General features: G+C 54.9%; 1 protein-coding gene across 1 annotated transcript in view; it reads right to left on the bottom strand.

Moving 5' to 3' along the window:
* SHANK3 (SH3 and multiple ankyrin repeat domains 3) overlaps positions 1–20452 on the bottom strand; it is a gene marked incomplete at both ends in the record, with an annotated part of 295242 nt that overhangs the window by 189458 nt on the left and 85332 nt on the right. The window contains one exon of the mRNA XM_079534115.1: positions 11097–11436. Coding sequence (XP_079390241.1) covers positions 11097–11436 — 340 coding nt within the window. The remainder of the gene's footprint in view (positions 1–11096; positions 11437–20452) is intronic.

Below are 20452 nucleotides of genomic sequence, written 5' to 3'. Positions count from 1 at the left end.
GCACTGGAACAGGCTGCCCAGGGAGGTGGGGGAGTCTCTATGGGTCCCAATGGGTCTCAATGTGTCTCTATGGGTCCCAATGTGTCTCTATGGGTTCCAACGTGTCTCTATGGGTCCCACTGTTCACTGGAACAGGCTGCCCAGGGAGGTGGTGGAGTCTCCTGCTCTGGAGATGTTCCATACCTGCCTGGATGCCAACCTGTGTGACCTGGTGTAGGGAACTGCTTGAGCAGGGGGTTGGACTCCATGAGCTCTGGAGCTCCCTTCCAACCCCTACAATTCTGTGATTCTGTGAAACCAGGACATAAAATCCTTTAAATATCAGACATTTGGGGCAGAAGCCCAGCCTCATAGCTGGGGCACTTCAGCACCGCACATGGGCGCATGGCCACGATGAGCCCACGGAGACAGAGGTGTGCCAGCACTGCAGCCCTGCACTGGGGCATCAGCCTGGGTGAAGTGGGTAAAAACTGGGAGTATGAACGGCCCTTCTGCACCCTGCGTGCGTTTCAAAGTTGGCTGCTGTCAGGTAAAATCAAAAGCTGTCCCAGATCCCAAACCCCCTCCAGCTGGGGCCATGAGCACGGCTCCCTCCTCTCCTGACCTCACGTCCACGGTGTGCAGGGTGCAGGCCTCGGGCAGCGCTGCTTTAGGCTCAGCACCAGCAGTGCTGCTCCACCTGCTCCTCCATCAGCCCAAAGCACACGGAGCTGCTCGGTGGTGGAGCAGTGCTGCCGTGAGAAAGGCACGAGGATCACAGTGGGGAGGGCATGGCTCAGATCGCACCACCAGTCCTATGGATCCCCCAGACCGATGTGATGTTAAGTCTGGTCCTCTTTGTTCAGCTCTGCTTCTGCAGAAATTATTTCCTTCTTCCCAACGTCTGTGTACAAAGAGATCACCTCCGGTCTGTGCTTCTATGCAGCATTTCTCTGCTGTCAGCCTGCACAGCTCTGTTCAGAGCTGCCTGCGCAGACAAGAGTGCCACTGATCGACAGAAGCACCAAGAAATCTCCTCTGCTATTTGCTATTCTGGCCCTGACATTGCCAAACCTCCTGTTTGGTTTCTGGCAGGATCTGCACCACAGGCACAGCCTCGGCACTGGCTGCAGCATCCAGGTGCTGCCCTGAGCCAACAGCAGAGCTCCAGAGCAGCACGCAGGGCTTGGGGCTGAGGTCATGGAGATGGCAGTAAGGATGGCAGCAGGGGTTAGGGCACAGAGATGGGCTGCATGAGGCTGAGCAGGAGGGCATGAATGGTGTCAGGGCCAAGAGACAGTGCCTACAGCAGGGACTGCACGGCTCTCAGAGATGGGAGCAAAGCGCAGCGGTTCCACCAGCTCCTGCAATGCATTGACCCCCAGGAAGCACTCAGAGATCACACATCGATGATGCCGTGGCAAACGATCGTGCAAAAGTCTTTGGGAAAAGCAGCGAGACGCTCAAGCCCACGGAAACGGCCACGAGCTGTGAGATGTGATGCATTGCCATCCAGAGCACGGCGCTGGAGCCAGCCCAGCATGCGCCAGGGCAGCTCACCAGAGCAGAGAACCGTGCGAGCCGCCCTGCCTGCTGCAACAGCAGCTCCACGCCTGGCAGGAGCCCGCTTGGGACAGCACCAACCACCTGCTCCAACCGTTTTGCATTTCTGTCTGCTTTCCAGGAGAGGACGGTGGGCTGCAGAGCTGCGTGGAGCTCATTGGCATTCAGGCCATGCCTGAGCTTCCAGCCCGCTGCTCAGAGCCATACGGCCGCTCAGACCCCGCCAGGAGAGCGCATCCATGCCATCACTGGACCTGGGTCTTCCAAGGACACCCCATCCCCAAAGCCACGTGGGCACAGAGGCAGGGACAACCCCAGCACGCTGCGGGCACGAGGAGAGCAGTGGGGCTGCATTGTGGGGCAGTCCATGCAGTCGTCCTTGTGGCAGAAGGATCAAAAAAAACATCCAATACTGAGCTCAGCCCTGCCAAAAAGGCCCTGGGGGTGCTGGTGGGGGGCAGCACCACGAAGCAGCGCCGTGCCCTCAAAGCACAGAGAGCCAACTGCACCCTAGGGGCATCCAGAGCAGCGCATCCAGCAGGAGGGGATCTGCACCTCTGCTCTGTGCTGGGACACCTCGCCTGGAGCACTGCATCCAGATGGGGAGCGCTCAGCAAAGGAGGGACATGGAGGCGTTGGAATGAGTCCAGAGGAGGGCCACAAAGAGGATCTGAGGGATAGACACGGGGAGATGGTTTCCAACTAACAGGGAGGCTGAGGCTGGATGTAAGGAGCACCACTGAGGGCGGTGAGGCACTGCACAGGTTGCACAGAGAGGTGCTGCTGCCCACCCCTGCAGACACCCATGCACAGGGGATGGGGTTCTGAGCACTGATGGAGCTGTGGGGGTCCCTCCTCACTGCAGGGTGTGGGACCAGATGGCCTTTGGAGGGCCTTTCCAACCCAGCCATGGTCAGGTGAGCGTGCCAACAGCAAGGCCAGGATGAGGAGCCCTTATGAGATGCAGGAGATGCAGGAGCCCTGCAGATGCAGATGCAGATGCAGATGCAGATGCCCTGCAGATGAAGGCAGACACCCCTTAAAAGGTGAAAAGAGGAAAGAAAGACAACTCCAAGTGGAAATATTCTGTGCATGAAGAGCTCAGCTGGGAGCAGCACCGCAGGGAAAGACAGAAGTGGGGCCGTGGGGAGGATGCTGGTGGCCCCAGGACAGCCGTGGGGTCCCTGACAGAGCCACCTGCACTCAGACTCTGCCTGTGGGCATCAGCCAGCCCTGAGACAACATCCTCAGCTGCCAGCTGATGGTTGACCCATTGCAGAGCACAGGAAGCTCACCGAGACAAGCAGCAATCGCAATAAGGCACACATTGTGAGAAATGAAGCCATGGACTCTGCGTGGCCCAACAGGATGCAAAGGAAGGCTTCTTTCCCTCTGGCACCCTTCAGTGTCACCTCCCTTTCTGTGACACGTCCCAACACACTGCCCACGGTCCCCCAAATCCCACGGCCCCCTCCTCACACGGGGACTGCCTGTAGTGCCTGGGGAGCAGCCCTCCACCCAGCACTGGCACAGCACAGCCACGGTGGCACTATTTTCTCTCCCACTTTGTACATGCTGCTGTTTTGTTCTGTATTCTAATGAGTGATGCCTCATGAAAGAGCAGAATTCTTCATGGCGGAGCTGACAAGGAGGCCGGTGGGACTGCAGTTAATTTACAATCCCATACAACATTTAGGCCGTTTGAATTCCTTCCCTGCAGTACGCATCACCCCTATTTATCAACAAACTCCATCAGACTTCCAAGCCTTGCACTTTCCCCCATATAAAATAAGCAGGCTGGGGATCAGCAACGCAGAGAAGCGGTGATGTTTAGTGAGCCTTGCTGACATCAGCTGTCACACCACTAATGCTGCTCAGGGCAATGTGGTTTCTCTTCTCAAACACTTTGTTTTCCTGCCAGTTTAGGGTCGAGAGGTCAGGAAATGAGTTCCCTTTTGGGACACGTTCCATCCTGCTCAGTGCACCGGACCCTCACCAAAGGGCAGCAGAACCCACGCGGTCTCCATTTGGACGACAGCTTCACCTTGCTCCAGGTGCTCACATTGCCTTCCCCCAGTTCAGATTCCCATTCCCAGGGCTCTCTTTGATCCCAGATATTTTCCTGGACCTACTGCAGGCAGCTTTTGTGCCCCTGGGAGCAGCTCCTCTCCCAGAGGTTTGGCCTCGTGCAGCTCTGGTGGGATTGCCCCAGCACTTCCCATATTGCCCAGAAGGATGTGATGCCTTCAGATTCCTCAGGCCTTTCTGATGAATTTCCGTCATCTTTTTGAGATTCCCCTTCAGAAGTTGGCACGGTGAGCGCTGTCAGTCTCTCTCCTACCTCGAGATGCGGAGCTGAGTAAAGCTGTTGCCATTCACTGTCCCACACTTTCAGAGACGTGTCTATTTCGGGGATCTCCACGCGCAGAGCCACACGTGGCTCCTCCTGCTCTGGGGGCAGCTCTGAGCTCAGAAGGTCACCGACAGAATCATGGAATCGGGTTGGAAAAGACCACTGAGGCCATCAAGTCCAACCCCAACCCATCCCTACCGTGCTCACCAATCTCGTCCCCAGGTGCTACAGGGCACAAACCAACCCCAGCCCTCAAAGAACCACAGCATAGTTGGGCTAAAAGGACCCCCAGCCCCACTCCTGCAGTGAGCTGGGTGCCCCCCTCAGCTCAGGCTGCCCAGGGCCCCTGAAGAAGCCGTTACTGAGACAAACAACGCCCAGCATGGAGGCAATCTCACCTGAATGTTGCTCAGATTCTCTTTGGGTTTATCAGAACCGCAAAGGCGATCGCCCGGCTCCTTTGGATGCGCTGCAATCAAGGGCAGCAGCGCCTTCCAGCACCTTCCAAGTGTTGCACGTTAGAGCAGAGCTCTGCCCCAAGCTGCTGCCCCTGGTGGATTCCTCTCCTCACCATGTGCTGGGGGCAGCTGGAGGGGGATCTCAGGGGGATACGAGGCCCTTCTGGCTCCTTCACCAACGAGTTGGGAGCTTGCTTTTCTCCCTCATGGAAGGTTCAACACAGTGACCTCCCAATGCTCCTTCCAACCCTCATTATTCTGCAGTTCCTCTGCAAGCATCCCCTGTTTCCTGCACAAGATGCCCACTTGGACAGTTGGGGACCAGCGCTCCTCCTCACCACACTTCTCCAAAGGAGCACTGACCAAATTATCCTTTAGAATCGTAGGATCATAGCATCACCAAGTTCAGAAAAGACCTCTAGGATCCCCCAGTCCAACCATCCACCTATCACCTGTATTTCCCACTCCACCACGTCCCTCAGTTCAACACCTAAACGTTCCTGGAACACCCCCCAAGGGATGGTGACCTCCTTGGGCAGCCCATTCCAGCACCCAACCACTCCTTTGGAGAAGAAACTTCTCCTAATGTCCAGCCTGAAACTCCCCTCCCACCCCCCAAACAAGGTGTTACCTCAGACCATGGCACCACACCAGGAGCAACAGATGCTCCAAGTCTGCTCTTCACTCGTCCTACCCCAAAATAAAACCCCATATCTAACGTGTGGGGCACAGCCCCCTACTGCCGCACCGCTGTGCCACAAACAGTGCGCCCAGGGCAGAGCCTTCACACCACGGAGCTCCGTGCTCCCAGCACCCCTAGGAAATGATTCTGCTGTGAGGAGGAGTCCAAAGCTGCAGCTGAGATGCAGAATGGACTCAGATTAACAGCTGGCACCGGGCTGAGAAGCAAAGTGCAGGAGAGAATGAAACAATCTCTGGCCGTTTCTCCTCAAATCCCCAAACGCGCGCAGAACGAATCAAGTGGCTCAGAGCCTTTCAGAAGCTGTGAAGGTAAAACAAATTGGCTGAGGCACTTAATAAATAAATAAACAAAGCGGCGAGATAGCACTTAGGGCAAAGATCTCATTCACAGTGCTGAGGGGGAAATTGGCCTGGGAATAACGCATCGGTCCGCACAGCTAAACGCGATAATGTGAGAGGAGAGGTCGGGACAAGGCTTCTATTTTATTAAACCCCCCCCGAGGAGAGGTCACGATTATTAGAGATCAGATCCCTGGGATGCAGTTGATGCAATAAGCGCCTTTTTAGCAATGTCAGAAGAAGGATGTTTGCTCAGGGTGGCGAAGGGCCAGCAGTGTGAGGGGTGCTGCCAGCAAAGCTCTCCGGGTTTCTGTGCACGGAGGAGCGGTGCTCGGTGTGCTCTCTGCCTGCAGCAGCCACGGGCATAGCAGCAATTTGCATTGCCTGCTGCAGAGATGCTCGTGGCCAGGAGCAGAGCAGGTTCTTTGGAGCACAGGCAGCGTAATCCCTGCTTCCCTCAGCATGCATCCTGCTCTGAGCATCACCAGCTGGGCTTGGCGCACAGCTCTCCTGTGCTGCACCACCCAGAGCTGCTTAAGGGATGCAGAGTAATGAGAGGTGGCACTGAGCTGAGATGTGCTACCAGGAGTGGGGTCTGGAATGCCCAGCCAGCTCCTGGACTGTGCCTGCGACCACTTGTTAGACACAAGGTGCAGAAAACAGACACAGGACACTGTGTGCTCCGATTCCAAGAGGCTGAGAACATGAAGGCAAAGTTGGAGGGGATGGTCACAAAACGGGAAGTGTTCACCCGAGGGAGGGAAGGATGAAGGGAAGGTGGGGAGGAGGGAAGGTGGATGGGATGGGAGGGAAGGAAGGCGGGAGAGAGGGAGGGGAGGAAGGAGGGAAGGCAGATGGAAAAGCAGGAGGAAGGAAAGGCAGAAGGGAGGGAAGGCAGGAGGGAAAGGAGGAGGGAGGAGGGAAGGAAGGTAGGAGGGAAAGGAGGGAGGCAGGAGGGAAGGAAGGCAGGAGGGAAGGAAGGAAGGCAGGAAGGGAAGATGGGAGAGAGGGAAGAAAGGCTGGAGGGAGGGCAGGCTGGAGGGGAGGTTTCAAACGCTACAGAAACTGAAAAACAGCAGTGATTGCTGTGGGCAAAACACACATACACACAACAGATAGAAAAATCCAGAAGGCACAATCACAAGAAGTGCCACTGCAGCAAGAAGCAAGGCAAACAAAAAAAGCATTCTGCAAATTCACTGACAGCAAGAAAAGATCCCAAATAGCTGGAAATGGTTGGAGCTCTTTTGGGTAACTGCAGAGAGAGAAAGCTTCCAATGGATGAAACTAAGGAGACCAACTTAATGTCTGCTCATCACTGAATCAGCCTTTAATACAAAGATCAGTATGAGATGGAATGCACCTCTGCAGGGGCTGAGAGGAAAGAGCTCACCTGGAAACCAGCAATGGGAACTAATTAATGTCGGGGTGAGCCTGACTGCACATCTAAGTGAGAAGTTTAAGGGTGGATTGAAGCAATCTAAGAACACTTAAGCTCATCTTTGAAGGCTCACGCAGTACAGAACGTGTCCCAAGAGCATGGGACAGCCTAGGAAAGCACAAGGTTTGGGTTTAAGCAGACCCTGGTAAGCTGAAGGTGCTCCATCTGTGCAGGAGACATCAACCGCAGCACGATCCAGATAGGGAAACGCTTGTCATGGAGTGGGATTTGAGGGAGGAAAAAAAAAGGTGGAGGCTCTCACACGCGGGATGTGAGTCACACATCAGACGTCTCACGGAACGCAGCATTAGCAGCTATCAAAACCACAGCCTGAAAAACACGCAGCGTCATCCGTTGCTGCGTTGTGCTGCACCTGCACCACACTGCTGCCCGGAGCAGCTCTGGGACAGAGCTGTGGGTACAAACAGACACACGGGGCTTTGCAGACCCTCAGAGCTCCAGGAATTGGGGGAGGATCGCAGCCGTCTGCACCGCCAACACCTCTCCAGGGCAGCTCCCAGCTGTGGGCTCAGGGGACAGCACAGCACCACTGGGGATGCTCACAGCGAGGCTGCCCCAAACCCTACGGGGTGCATCAACCCCCAGCTCTGCCCCGTGCCCACACACACAGCATCGCCCCTGGAAAACGTGAAACGCTGCAGCTAAACCACTCTTCCCTTAAATTATGTCTGCCAGCCTTGAATATATTTGCAAAACAATCAGAATTTTGCTGGCGGTTTCCTCCCTCAGAATAAAGGATTCGGGGACACGCGCTGCAGCCGTGGATTTTTCTTTGTATTTAATTCTGATCAAAATCTGACCCTGCACCAATTTTCCTGCAAGATTTTGGGGGGAGATGTGAGAGGACTCCAGGTGTTCATGACGTGTTGTCACTTATCAGTGTTTTCCTCTTGGAAAAGAAAACATCACTGGGAACTGAGCACGGAGATGTGGTAAGTATCACAGAATCATGGAATTGCTCAGGTTGGAAAAGACCTCAAAGATCATCGAGTCCAACCACAACCCAACCATCCTCACCCAACTCTAACAGCCCTCCACTGAATCACGGCCCTGAACACCACATCCAGATGGGTTTTAACCACATCCAGGGCTGGTGGCTCAACCACCTTCCTGGCAGCCCATCGCACTGCTCAGCAGCCCTTTCTGCACAGAAGCGTTTCCTCAGATCCAACCTCAACCTCCCCTGGCACAATTTGAGGCCATTTCCCCTCGTCCTGTCACCAGCCAGAAGAGACCAACCTCACCCTGCTGCCATCACCTTTCAGATGCTGGCAGAGAGCAATCAGGTCTCCCCTCAGCCTCCATTTCCCCAGACCCAACAGCCCCCACCCCAACCCTTGCTGCCCTTCTCTGCCCCGCTGCAGCCCCTCCACATCCCTTCTGCACCGAGGTGCCCAACACTGAACCCAGCACTCAAGGTGAGGCCTCCCCAGAGCTGAGCACAGGGCAGGACGACTTCCCTGCTCCTGCCACCACTCCTGATCCCAGCCAGGACGCCGTTGGCTTCTTGGCCAGCTGCGCACACTGCTGGCTCACACTCAGCTGCTGCCCACCAGCACACCCAGCTCCCTTTCCATCAGGCAGCTTTCAGCCACTCCTCCCCAAGCCTGTACAGGTTGTTGTGCCCAAAATGCAGGACCCCTCACTCGGCCCTATTGAAACGCACACAGCTAACCCCAGCCCATCCATCTGGTCTGTCCAGCTCCCTCTGCAGCACCTTCCTCCCCTCTGGCAGATCGACGCTCCCTGCCGCCTCGCTGCCGTCTGCAGCCTTACTGAGGGTGCACTCGATGCCCTCATCAAGATCTTTAATAAAGATGTTTGACAGGAACATCAGCCCAGCACTGAGCCCTGGGGGATGCCTGGATTTGCCTGCATTGACCGCAGCTCTTTGTGCCCGGCCACCCGCCAGCGTTTCACCCAGCAGCGCAGCCCCTCCAAACCGCAGGCAGCTGGCTTCTCCACGAGTGTTGCTGGGGACAGAGCTGATGGTTGGGACCGGATGGTCCTGAAGGTCTTTTCCGACCCCGGTTATTCTGTCACAGTGTCAAAGGCCTTGCTGAAGTCCAGGTAGATCACATCGACAGCCTCACCTCCATCCACTAAGCGGCTCATCTCATAGAATGGAATCAGGTTTGTCAGACGGGATGAAGCCGCCCCTTGTCCTGGTGCTGGGCGCACCGAGCAGAGCCTGGCGCCCTCCTCCTGACCATCATCCACCCATCAGCACTGCTAGGATTCCCCTCAGCCTTCTCTCCACCAAGTGAACGCCTCCTGGGCTCCCAGTCTTGAGCTTCAACTCATTGCTCTACATTCCTCCCATCACCAGGACGGCTTCATCCCACTGCCCCAGCCTCACCGCCTGCCCGCCACGCTCAGCACGGCGCCTGCATTGTGCACGTTGCACTTGCCCCAAGCTCAGAACCTCAGAATGCTGCCATCCCTACAGAAACACACAAAAAAATGGAATAAAACATCTTAGATGCACATCACTAAATGCAGATGCCCAGGAAGGATCACATGCCCCAGCCCAGGCAGTAGGCAGAGGATGGGCAGAGCTGCTCTGTGTGTCCCCAGGGCTCCCGGCGGTTCCAGGAGGAGCTCCAGAAGCACTGATTACAAAAACCCACAGTGTGACTTCCCTCACTCTGACCTCCTAATGCTTCTATAATCACACTGTGCCCTTGCATAGCAAGCTCCCGAGGCAGTGAATTCCAGAGCTCACTGCAGGGAAAAGCACCGTCTCATCCTGGTTTTGAATTTGCTTGCCATTAATTCCACTGCATGCTCTTTTTTTCTTGGTGCCACGAAACAATCAGAAGTTCCCTGTTTTCCCTCTCACAAGCCGTTCCATATTCCCAATATTTTTAACTTTTTTCCTCCCATCCGTGTCGTTTCTAAGGTAACAATCCCGCTCTCCTAAATCTCCCTTCAGAGCAGAGGATCTTTTCATTGCTATCAAACTCCTGGCGATGGTTTTCATGGTGTGCGTGGAGCTCAGTCTGTCCCCAGACATTCACAGGTGCCAGCACAGCTTCCGACCACAGCACCAAGCTGTGCCCACGTCTTCCTCCACCAAACCTCCTGCAGTGATGTGGTACCACCACACTTTGTTCTGAAGCTCACAGTGAGCAGAGCTCCCCAACGAGCTGCATAGGAAACAACCTGCAAACCTGCCCAGGTTAAACTGTTCATTAGGAATCCCACCCAGGACCTGCGTTGTTCAATTCTTTGGTTCCTCTCGTAGCTATTTTGCACTTATTCACCTTATTTTTCATTCACTGACATGCTTCTGTCTCCCTGATCCCTTCAGATCACCTCGAAGACCCTCCAAGATGAACTGCATGGCATTTAATGTAAAGAGCTGTCACCTGCAGATGGGTTCTTTGCTGCTCAAGCCTATTCCCTGTTTGCTCATCAGCAAGCACAAGGACAGCCCACAGCTGGCACCCACTCTTCGGCCTCCTGCTCTGCACACGCAGTGTTGGAGCTCCCCATTACCCCCCCCCAGCACACATTACTTTACACCAGGCATGGCTGCGGTTCACCTCTCCGACAGAGGATTTCATGAAGCAAAGCCTGAACCCAGCCTTCACCGAGAGGCCTTCTCCTCAACTCCTGCCCTGCAGCAGCATTTTAGCAGGGAGGTCTCTGCCCTAAAAATCAGCACTCGGTGCCTCGGTTCCACCCAGAGGCAGAGCAGCAGCAGAGCTGGAGTTGGTGCTGCTCACGGTCACTGGGTGACAAGGGCGCAGCAAGACAACAAAAGTCACACGGATGGGCCACTGCCATCTCTGTACCACAGTGAGTGTTGGTCCTGATCCACCAACGGGAGCGTGGCCGTGCCCACCAACAGCTCCCAGGCCCAACTGGGTTCAAGAAAGCAACCACCTGTAGGTATGCAGGAGGCAGCGACAGCCAGAAGCCGGCTCGGACGCACACAGGGCCAGCTTTTCTGCAGTATGCCACCTCCAAGTATTAGTTTTCAAAATGCATTCATTGCCATGGCAACAACGAGCACAACATGGAATCGATGTACTCGCCATTCTTTCGAGACGCAAAATTAGACTGAGGGATGGGGAGAAGATTGAAGCAGCCCCCCGCTGCGCTCATGCCAAACCCTGAGCATCCCCTCTCCATGCACTGCTGGCACTTGCTGGTGCCAGCCCGTGTCTCACCACCGCTCCCACGGGTGCCAATGCGACGCAGCCCAGTCCCACTGCGCCCACCCAGCTCTCACCTGGCCTTGCCGCGGCTGCTCCTCCGGAGCGTGGGCAGGTCGACCTCCTTCTCCTCCTGCACACGTTGCAGGGACGGCGAGCGGCTGTGGGCGCTGCGGGCGCTGCCGGAGCTGGCCAGGCTGCCATCCCCACCACCGACCCCCACCGCAGCCTCCTGCATCTGGGCCAGCAGCTGGGGGGGGAGGCTGCGCAGGGAGGGCACCGGAGAGTAAGACGCCCGGCTCTCTGCCTTCAGGTTGTTGTCGCTGGCCGAGCGTTGCAGAATTCGAGGGGAGGAGAGGCCGCCGGCACCGAGGATCCGTCTCCGCTTCGTGTAGCTGGGGGTTTCTCTGAAAGGCACTGCAAAAGAGGCAGGAAAGGGGCGTTAGGGATTGGGTGTGCAGGGCGAAGCCGGGCGGTGAGTGGTGCGGCATTGGGGTGGGAAGCTCGGGGAAGTGGTGGAGTCACTGCCCCCAGAGGTGCTCGGGAAAAGAAGTAGATATGGCACCTGGGGACATGGTCAGTGGGCATGGTGGGGATGGGTTGGGGTTGGCTGGGGGATCTCAGGGGCTTTGTGTCCAGCTTTAATGATTCTGTGATTCGATGCCATGCTGGGGCAGCAAGATGGTAGCAGAGAAGGAGCGCGGAGATGGGATAGGAATTGTCATAGAATCATTGAATGGTTGGGTTGGAAGGGAACTCAAAGCCCCTCCCCCCCACCCCTGCCGTGGGCTCGGTGCCCACCACCAGCTTAGGCTGTCCAAAAACCATCCATGGCCTTGAGCACCTCCAGGGATGGGGCATCCACACTCTGGGCAGCAGTGCCAGGACCTCACCACCCAGGAGTGGAGGCACATCCTTATGGGAGCACAGGAGGAGCCAGAAGAGACAAAGCTCCATCTGCTTCCAGCTCCCATCTCAGCATGGCACACGGTGCATGCTTCTCTCCCAGGGAACAGCCACGAGCTGGGAGCACAAGGAGTGGAAGAGTTGTATCAGGAGGGTTTAGAGGCAGCATCTGGGGAGGCACCAAAGAGTCCTCAGTGGGACCAAAGCCATGGTGAGGGTCAGGGCCACCAGTGGGACCCCCTGCAGTCCACAGCCTGGCCCAGAGGTGGGCATATGCACATGGTCACTGGCAGTGATCCTGGCCACCAGTTACTCCTCAGTTCTGGGGGTAAGCCTGCCCTTCTTAACCCTTTTCCTAACCCTTGGCAGTGTCTGGAAGAAGCAGACTGCACAAAGCCACCTGGAGATGCCAAATCCCACCTCCGCCAGCAGCTCTGCAGAGGTAGGGTGACTGCAGATGGGATTTCACACAGCCACAGAGGGACGAGCGCTGCACTGCAGCCGTGGCATGTGTGCACTGTGGAGCCCAAGTGATGCAGACCTCAGGTCAGGAAAGACACATTTTTCTCAATGAATCTGTTTTCATTCTGAAGCTCGGTGTGCTTCAAGTGAGGCATCCTTCAGTGGGGAACACATCGTCAACAACATGCAGCTCACTCTGTCGAATCACAGAATATCCCAGATTGGAATACCCACAAGTATCACCAAATCCAACTTCTGCCCAGGGCAGTGAGGAGTCCCCCCTGGAGGTGCTCGAGAACCTTTGTGGATGCAGCATAGGGGGACATGGTTGGGGGGGATGGGTTGGGGTTGGGTTTGGGAATCTCAGAGCTCACACTCTGCTCCATCGCTGAGTGCCTGAGTGCTCCCAGCACTGCTGCGCTCGGAATATTTTCCTGAGGAGCATTTTAGGTTCAAAGCACAACAATTTCAGGCTCCTGTAAACCTTCTTGCTGCCATGGCAACTCGATGTGTTTGTTCCCTGATGTTCCAGCCACGTGGAGGGGGGATTTCTGCCGGCAGTGCCGTGCCCTGCATCCAGGGCACCCAGAGGGCAAGGCGGACAAAAGGAGAACCCAGAAGCAGCAAGAGATGGATGATGGAAAGAGGAATGGTCCAAGCCGTGTAAAACGTGCTGTGGATTCAGGTGTGGGAGTCTGCAGGACTCCAACCTACGGTCACTGCCATCAACACAACACAAGGGAGTGAAGTTGAAGTTGGAGGCGAACGGCCGCTCTCCCGGTGGTGACATTCAACGTGCTGGGCTGACAGGGGCTGCCCTGGATCTGTGTGTCATCCCGACATGACAGACCACCAGGAGACATTTAATTCTGTACTACATCACCGCTCGTAGGAAAACACTTTAATCAAATCAAAGAGGCAAATATGAAATGGGCGCATGTCACAGTAACTGACGGGTTTAAGAATTATCAGAAACTGCAGAGAGTCGCAGGAAATGCAAGGAAGTTCCACGCTGCTCTCAAAGATCTGTTGTCAAACCAAAGCAACCCGTGTCCTTCAAGCATGGTTCTTGAAATAAAGGCACAGAGTTACTTTTACTAGCAGTGCTGAACGCTGACTGGGGATGAAAGGCATTGGCCTGAACATCTTTAATCACAGAATCATAGAATCACAGAATGGCCAGGGTTGGAAGGGACCTTGAGGATCATGAAGTTCCAACCCCCCCACCACACGCAGGGCCACCAACCTCTGCATTTCGTAGCAGCCCAGGCTGCCCAGGGCCCCATCCAACCTGGCCTTGAACACCTCCAGGGATGGACAGGGCATCACAGCCTCTCTGGGCAGCTGTTCCAGCCCCTCACCACTCTCCATAAAGACATCACAAAGATGCAGCACCTCCACTACAAAGCCAGGCTGAGGGAGCTGGGCTCTTCAGCATGGAGAAGAGAAGCTGGGGGTGAGCTGAGTGCAGCTGCAGGAGCTGAAGGGAGCCTACAGACAGGAGGGGAGTCAACTCCTGGAAAGGGGAGATGGCAGCAGGACGAGGGGAAACGGCTGGAAGCTGAGGGAGGGCAGCTGGAGGTTGGATGTCAGGGGGAAGTTGTGTGCTGTGAGAGTGGGGAGGGGCTGGAACAGCTGCCCAGAGAGGCTGTGATGCCCCGTCCATCCCTGGAGGTGTTGGAGGCCAGGTTGGATGGGGCCCTGGGCAGCCTGGGCTGCTGTGCAATGCGGAGGTTGGTGGCCCTGCGTGTGGCTGCAGGTTTGGAGCTTCGTGATCCTTGAGGTCCCTTCCAACCCAGGCCATTCTATGATTCTGTGAACCTGTGATCATAGAACATCTGCAATCAGGAGGGGCTCATAAGGAATACGATCTCCACGAAAAAAAAAAAAAACCACCGAAAACAAAAATCCAAAAAGAAACCAACATTGTTAGCATTCAAAATAAGAGGAGTTAAAAGAAAGAAAAAAAGCAAGCAGTGACTCATCTTGCAAGGGAAGAAAGCAGCAACACCTGGCAGAGACCCTTCTGGGCTGTGTGAGGTCTCTGCTCCCATTGGTCTCGGCAGAACCGAGGAGCGCTGAGCGCAGCCTGCGTGCAGGGAGAGGTGGAGCGGAGTTCATCATGAGCTGCTCACTGCAAGCACCAGCCGTTAGCAGTGGGACGCAGACAGGGTGCTGGAGGGCTCACTGGCAAGAGGGAAGGCACTTTGATTTCTGCCACAGGGCAGTGAGAGTGCTTCAATGCGCGCTGCCCCATTAATCGCCCATTTCCACGCGCTGCGCAGGAGCGCCCATCACTGTGCGCATTCAGATGGCTTGCTCTCAGCACCAAAATCACACCCACCCCAAAAGCAAAGGGAAACACGGCCCCCATCTCAGCCTCACACCAGTGGGGCTGAAGAAAGCAGCTCAGGACCGCTCTGCTGCTCACAGACCCACCTACAGAGCGCCAAACACAAAAGTCCCTGAGGCACCGCGTGGCACAGCAGCAAACAAGAGGTTACAGGTCACATCACAGACTGCAAAGCTAAAGCTTCCTGAGCACTGAACTCCAGCAGCACGCTCTGACAACAGCAGCCCAGCTGCAGTTCAGTCTCCTGAAGGACACCTGCAGCATCTGAGAGATTTCAATGAGGCCCCAGCGCACAGTAACTGCACGCAAGGCAAGTCTGAGACAGCTCCCTCCATTGCCAAAGTGTGATTTAGAGGTAAGGGAGTCAGGTGTCCAAAAACAGAGCAGAAAACAAAGATTTTCTATTACTGCCATGAGAGCAGAGGCTCTCTAATGATGTACATGCAGGCTGTGAAGCACCTTTGGCTCCCAGGTGCCTCCTGAACGCAGCAGCTGCAGGCTGGGACCCAGGTACCTGTCCTGGTACAGAGGAAAGCACAGGGCTCAGCAAAATCCTAGGAGGTCCCACAACCCAGGCAGTGCTGGAGGACGCCTCATCTGCTCCAGCCTCAGTGCTTCAATCTGCAGCCCAAACTGCTCTGGGGCTCATTTCGGGATCACTGTGCAGCTGCAGAGAAGTCAGTGATCCAGGGATGATGGCACCTGCTTAGCAAGCCTGGCTTTAACTGAGAATGCAGAGAAGCAGGCATGCAGGCTGCTGCAGGAGGAGGAGGGCAATCAGAGGAACACGGCTATCACTTGTACAAAAGATGCAGGGCTCTTCTCCAGAGGTTCATCAAAGCCCTCAAACGTGTGTGCTTCCATCCACGCTGTGCCATGCAGGCACAGTGCAAGCTGCTCTCTGCAGAAATCAGACATGTTCGCAGGCACAAAACTACACTCAACTGTGCAACAAGATGGAGACAGAACCTGGTGCACGCGGCAGAACTGCAGAATAGGACGTTGTATTTTGGCCAGCTGGCAGAAAGGACAGAAGAGGAACCCATATTGCACGGGGGGAAATCTGTGAAATGGACTCCAAAAGGAAACAGCAAACACTGGAGGCAGTCTGGTGTCGAAGGTTGCTATGGGTGCATCCATTTGCACAAGAAAGTCCATTAGAAAATCAGCACTTGGCAGAGACATTGCCACAAGAACAGGCAGCAGGAATCAGGGCCACTGCACGCACAGGGCAGTGCAGGACACAGATGTGTGTCCACCAAGGCTCCTTCCTGCACGGGAAGGCTGTGATGCTCCGGGCTGCACACAGTGGGTGTCCCATCACACTTGGGGATGTGCTCAGCAGGCACGGTGGGATGGGGTGGGAATCTCAGAGCTCTTTTGCAATCTCAGTGAGTCTACGAAGCTGTAACGGGGAGAGCTGCTTTGCCTTAGTTTGCCAGGGGAAGCCCTCACCAGGAGGCTCTGCCACGCCGCAATGCCTCGAAGCACAGACTGACACAGGGAGCCCAGAGCAGCTTCTCACTGCACCCAAACCACCTGAAATTGATAATGACAACAAGGAAGAGCTGAGCCCAAGCTGCGGCCAGCAGGTGCAGGCATCCTGTCCAAGGAGGGCTTCCTCCCCCCAACCCCAGGGGGGAAGGGAGAGAAGTGAGAGCAACAAAGGCAAAACTTGCGCAGTTCGTACAATCAGCTTTGAAGATTCTTTTCTATACCTTCTCAAGAGTTTAATCAAAGTGTGTTTACTGTGGATCTTGCAGCAAAATGAATCACTCCAGTTACCATGACAGCGCCGCTCCAAGAAGTACAGCCGTGCTCCAGCCAGCCCGGCTAATCTGACACTTCCATGTTTGCTTTTGCCCTGCAGAAGGAGGAATGCAAAGCTTGGGGCTGGAAATGCCTCTCACTGCTCCACTGCCGTGAGGTGCAGCAGAGCTCCCCGAGGAGCCCTGGGACCCACAGTGCTGTGCCGGCACCTGAGCAGCACCTGAGCAGCTCCAGGCAGCCCCGAGCTGCGGGTAATGAGCCAAGAGGCAATCAACACTGCGAGGTTATTTAGAGATTTACTGGCTCGGTGTTAAATATTCATGTAAAAGAGCAAAAGCACACCAAGTGCAAATGTCTCCGCAGTTCCAGGCTGAGAGGCTACATTTACATTTTAACAGTGGAAAATTACCGAGGCGAAGGAAGGAGGCACCCAGCACCTCCCTGCTGCTCCAGGAGACTCCCAGATGTCGCTTCCAGGAAGGGGAGATGGAGGAAAGGGATGCAAGGCCAGAGCTGAGCAGAGCCGCCTGCTCCAGAGGAGGGGGAACGGCTGTTTGTGAGGCTGGATGCTGATGAGACAAGGGGGAATGGCTTTAAAGTGAGACAGGGGAGGTTTGGGTTGGATCTGAGGAGCAAGTTTTTCATGCAGAGGGCGGTGAGGCACTGGCACAGGTTGCCCAAGGAGGCTGTGGATGCCCCATCCCTGCAGGCATTGGAAGCCAGGCTGGATGTGGCTCTGGGCAGCCTGGGCTGCTGGTTGGCAACCTGCACACAGCAGGGGCTTGGAACCAGATGAGCACTGTGCTCCTTTGCAACCCAGGCCATTCTATGGTTCTGTGATTGCATTCTATGTTTTTCGGCACTGAGAAGCATTCCTCAGGCAGGAATCAGAGCCTTGCGATGCTCTGCTTTTTTCAATCAACAAAACTGAAAGCATCCTCCAACACTTCTCCAGCTGTCTCCATGTGGCTCTCGATGACCCGCGCTCACATTTGGTGCTCCATGGCTGGACACAGCCCCTCCTCTCTCCCCCTCCCACTCCTTTCCTGGCAGCGCAGCTCTGCACAGTGGGAGCAGCCGTTACTCTGTATTTGTGTAACTGAAATTGAAGCTGCTAAAAATACACGTTAATTAAAGCTGCAAGTTTTCCCCCATGCTGTCCCCAAAGGTGCAGCCAATTCACCTGTGAGCAGCACAGGGGAGGAGGCTCTCAGCCTCACTGTCAAACTTCCTCCCTCCATTCCAAGGGCAGCAATCAAGGATGCTGGTTTGGCTCTGTACGTTCCAGCCAGCAGCCCAAAAGCTGCAGTTCAGTTCCAAGGAATTGCAGGAGCACTCACTGAACCGTTGGCCTCTATGCCCAATACTCCTTCCTTCACTGGTTGCCCAAGGAGGCTGTGGATGCCCCATCCCTGCAGGCATTGGTGGCCAGGCTGGATGTGTCTCTGGGCAGCCTGGGCTGCTGGTTGGCGACCTGCACACAGCAGGGGGTTGGAACCTGATGCTCACCGTGGTCCTTTTCAACCCAGGCCATTCTATGATTCTATGATTCCTTCCAAAGTGCCAGAGGTACAGTTGTATAAATGCTTTTAATCTTTACCAATGTCCTACACACACACACACAGATATCATTGGCAAAGAGTGCCACGGTGAGTGCAGAACACACACCCAGCCAACCCCAGTGAGAACAGAGGCTCAACGCTCCCCCACATCACCACATCCCCCAGCAAGGAGAGGACATCAGAGCCCCACCATGAGGTGCAGCAGGCGGTGCTCCTCCTCCGTGAGGGGAATCCACCACCAGAGGTGCTGCTCCTCCCAGCGCCGTGCCCAACGATGAAGGCACACCCAGGTCACCAAGTTGGTTTTTAATGCCATTTCCAAACAGAATCACAGGATCACCAAGGTTGGAAAACCAACCTTGTCCAAGTTGACTGAACTCCAGTCCAGCCACCCACCTATCACCAATAGTTCTCACTAAACCATATCCCTCAACGCAATGTCTGAAAAACAAGCACTGACAGCCAACACAACTCAGCTCAATTTTCCTGGCCTGGAGTGACTTTCTGCAGAGTATCTGTGCTCTCAGGACCACAGCAGGACTTCTGCTGTGTGACATCTCCAGTTCAGAGCACTGAATGTGATGTGCCAACAAGAGCACAGATCTCAGCTCCGCTTTACTGTAATTCATAGAACCTTTTGGGTTGGGTTGGGTTGGGTTAGGTTGGGGTGGGTTGGGGTGGGTTGGGTTAGGTTGGGGTGGGTTGGGGTGGGTTGGGGTGGGTTGGGTTGGGTTAGGTTAGGTTGGGTTGCGTTGGGTTGGGTTGGGTTGGGTTGGGGTGGGTTGGGTTAGGTTGGGTTGGGTTGGGTTGGGTTGGGTTAGGTTGGGTTGGGTTGGGTTGGGTTGGTTTAGGTTGGGTTGGGTTAGGTTGGGTTAGGTTGGGTTAGGTTGGGTTGGGTTGGGTCGGGTTGGGTTGAGTTGGGTTGGGTTGGGTTAGGTTGGGTTGGGTTGGGTTGGGTTGAGTTGGGTTAGGTTGGGTTGGGTTAGGTTGGGTTGGGTTGGGGTGGGTTGGGTTGGGTTGGGTTGGGTTGGGGTGGGTTGGGTTAGGTTGGGTTGGGTTGGGTTGGGTTGGGTTAGGTTGGGTTGGGTTGGGTTGGAAGGCAGCTTTGAGCATCATCTGGTTCACCTGAAGATAACCACCTTCCAGCAGGACCCAGGAGCTGCCCCACCAGTCAACCACATTCTATTTATTCTAACAGAGAACTCTTTCCTTAGGAACTGAAGGGCTGGTGAGACCAAGGCTTCAGGTCGCTCAGTATTCTGACTGACAACAGTGAGGAAAAAGGTCTCTGTAGATGGCACAAGAAAGCAAGTCACATAGAAACTTACTATGCTCCAATTACCCATATAGATAGATCACAGAATCGCCGAGGTTGGAAAAGACCTCTAAGATCATCCAGTCCAGCTGTCCATCTACCACCAACATTCCCCCACTAAACCATGTCCCTCAGTACAACATCTACACATTTATGGAACACTTAACAGGGATGGCGACTCCCCCACCTCCCTGGTTCCAGAGTCTGACCAAATAGAAGGCAATAGAATGGAGTGGGAACTATTTCCAATATCATTCAGCAAGCTGGTTCTTGGAACAGCCATATACATGCTTTTTATCTTTAGCAATGACCTACACACATACACACACAGAGGTCACTGGCAAAAAATAAAAGCACGGGTGGTAGATTAAGCTCAGCAAAAACTTCCACATTTGTTACATATTCTGGGAAACCTGACACAATCAGGCAAAAAGAAATGAAGCTTTTGATTGTGTGAGTACTTATTTATGGCTTCGGTGCAAAGCTTTTCAACATCTACCAAAGATTCCTTTGAGAAGGAATCAGGGGAAGAAGTTGGACAGGAAGAAATGCATGTCACAGCCTCTACTTCTGCTTGTCTCGTACGTTTATCTGAGTTGCTGTATGCCATTCTGCATGTCCTCAGAGCCTGGTGGTAGTCATGCCCAGAGCTATGGGTGCCCCATCCCTGGAGGTGCCCCAGCCCACGGGTAGGCCTGAATTGGTGGGGGCACCCAAAGCTGGGTGTTTTTATGGACAATTCAGTGCTTGAAGACTCATGGAATCTTCCAAAAGTGTCGTGGTCTAAATTAATGCCCTGCTGTCCGTTCACACACGCATGCACTGGGATATGCACCGCTCATCATCTCCACGTGGGAAGGACACAATGAGGAGCTATGTGTCCCTGTCACTTCCTGACCCTTGCTAGGCACAATTTAGGTCTTCACCTTCCTAAACACCTTGAAAAAAACATCTGTTCCAAGGTAAAAGGACAGAGGAAGGCTCTGTGCCACCAATACTCCCATACAGAGCCACCAGGGAGCCAGGGCTGCAGGATTTCCAGCAGATGTGAGCCAAGAGGTGGAT

The sequence above is a fragment of the Tetrao urogallus genome (assembly GCF_951394365.1).
Source record: "Tetrao urogallus genome assembly, chromosome: 1".
NCBI classification, from domain to species: domain Eukaryota; kingdom Metazoa; phylum Chordata; class Aves; order Galliformes; family Phasianidae; genus Tetrao; species Tetrao urogallus.
This window is presented reverse-complemented; position numbering and strand designations above follow the sequence as displayed.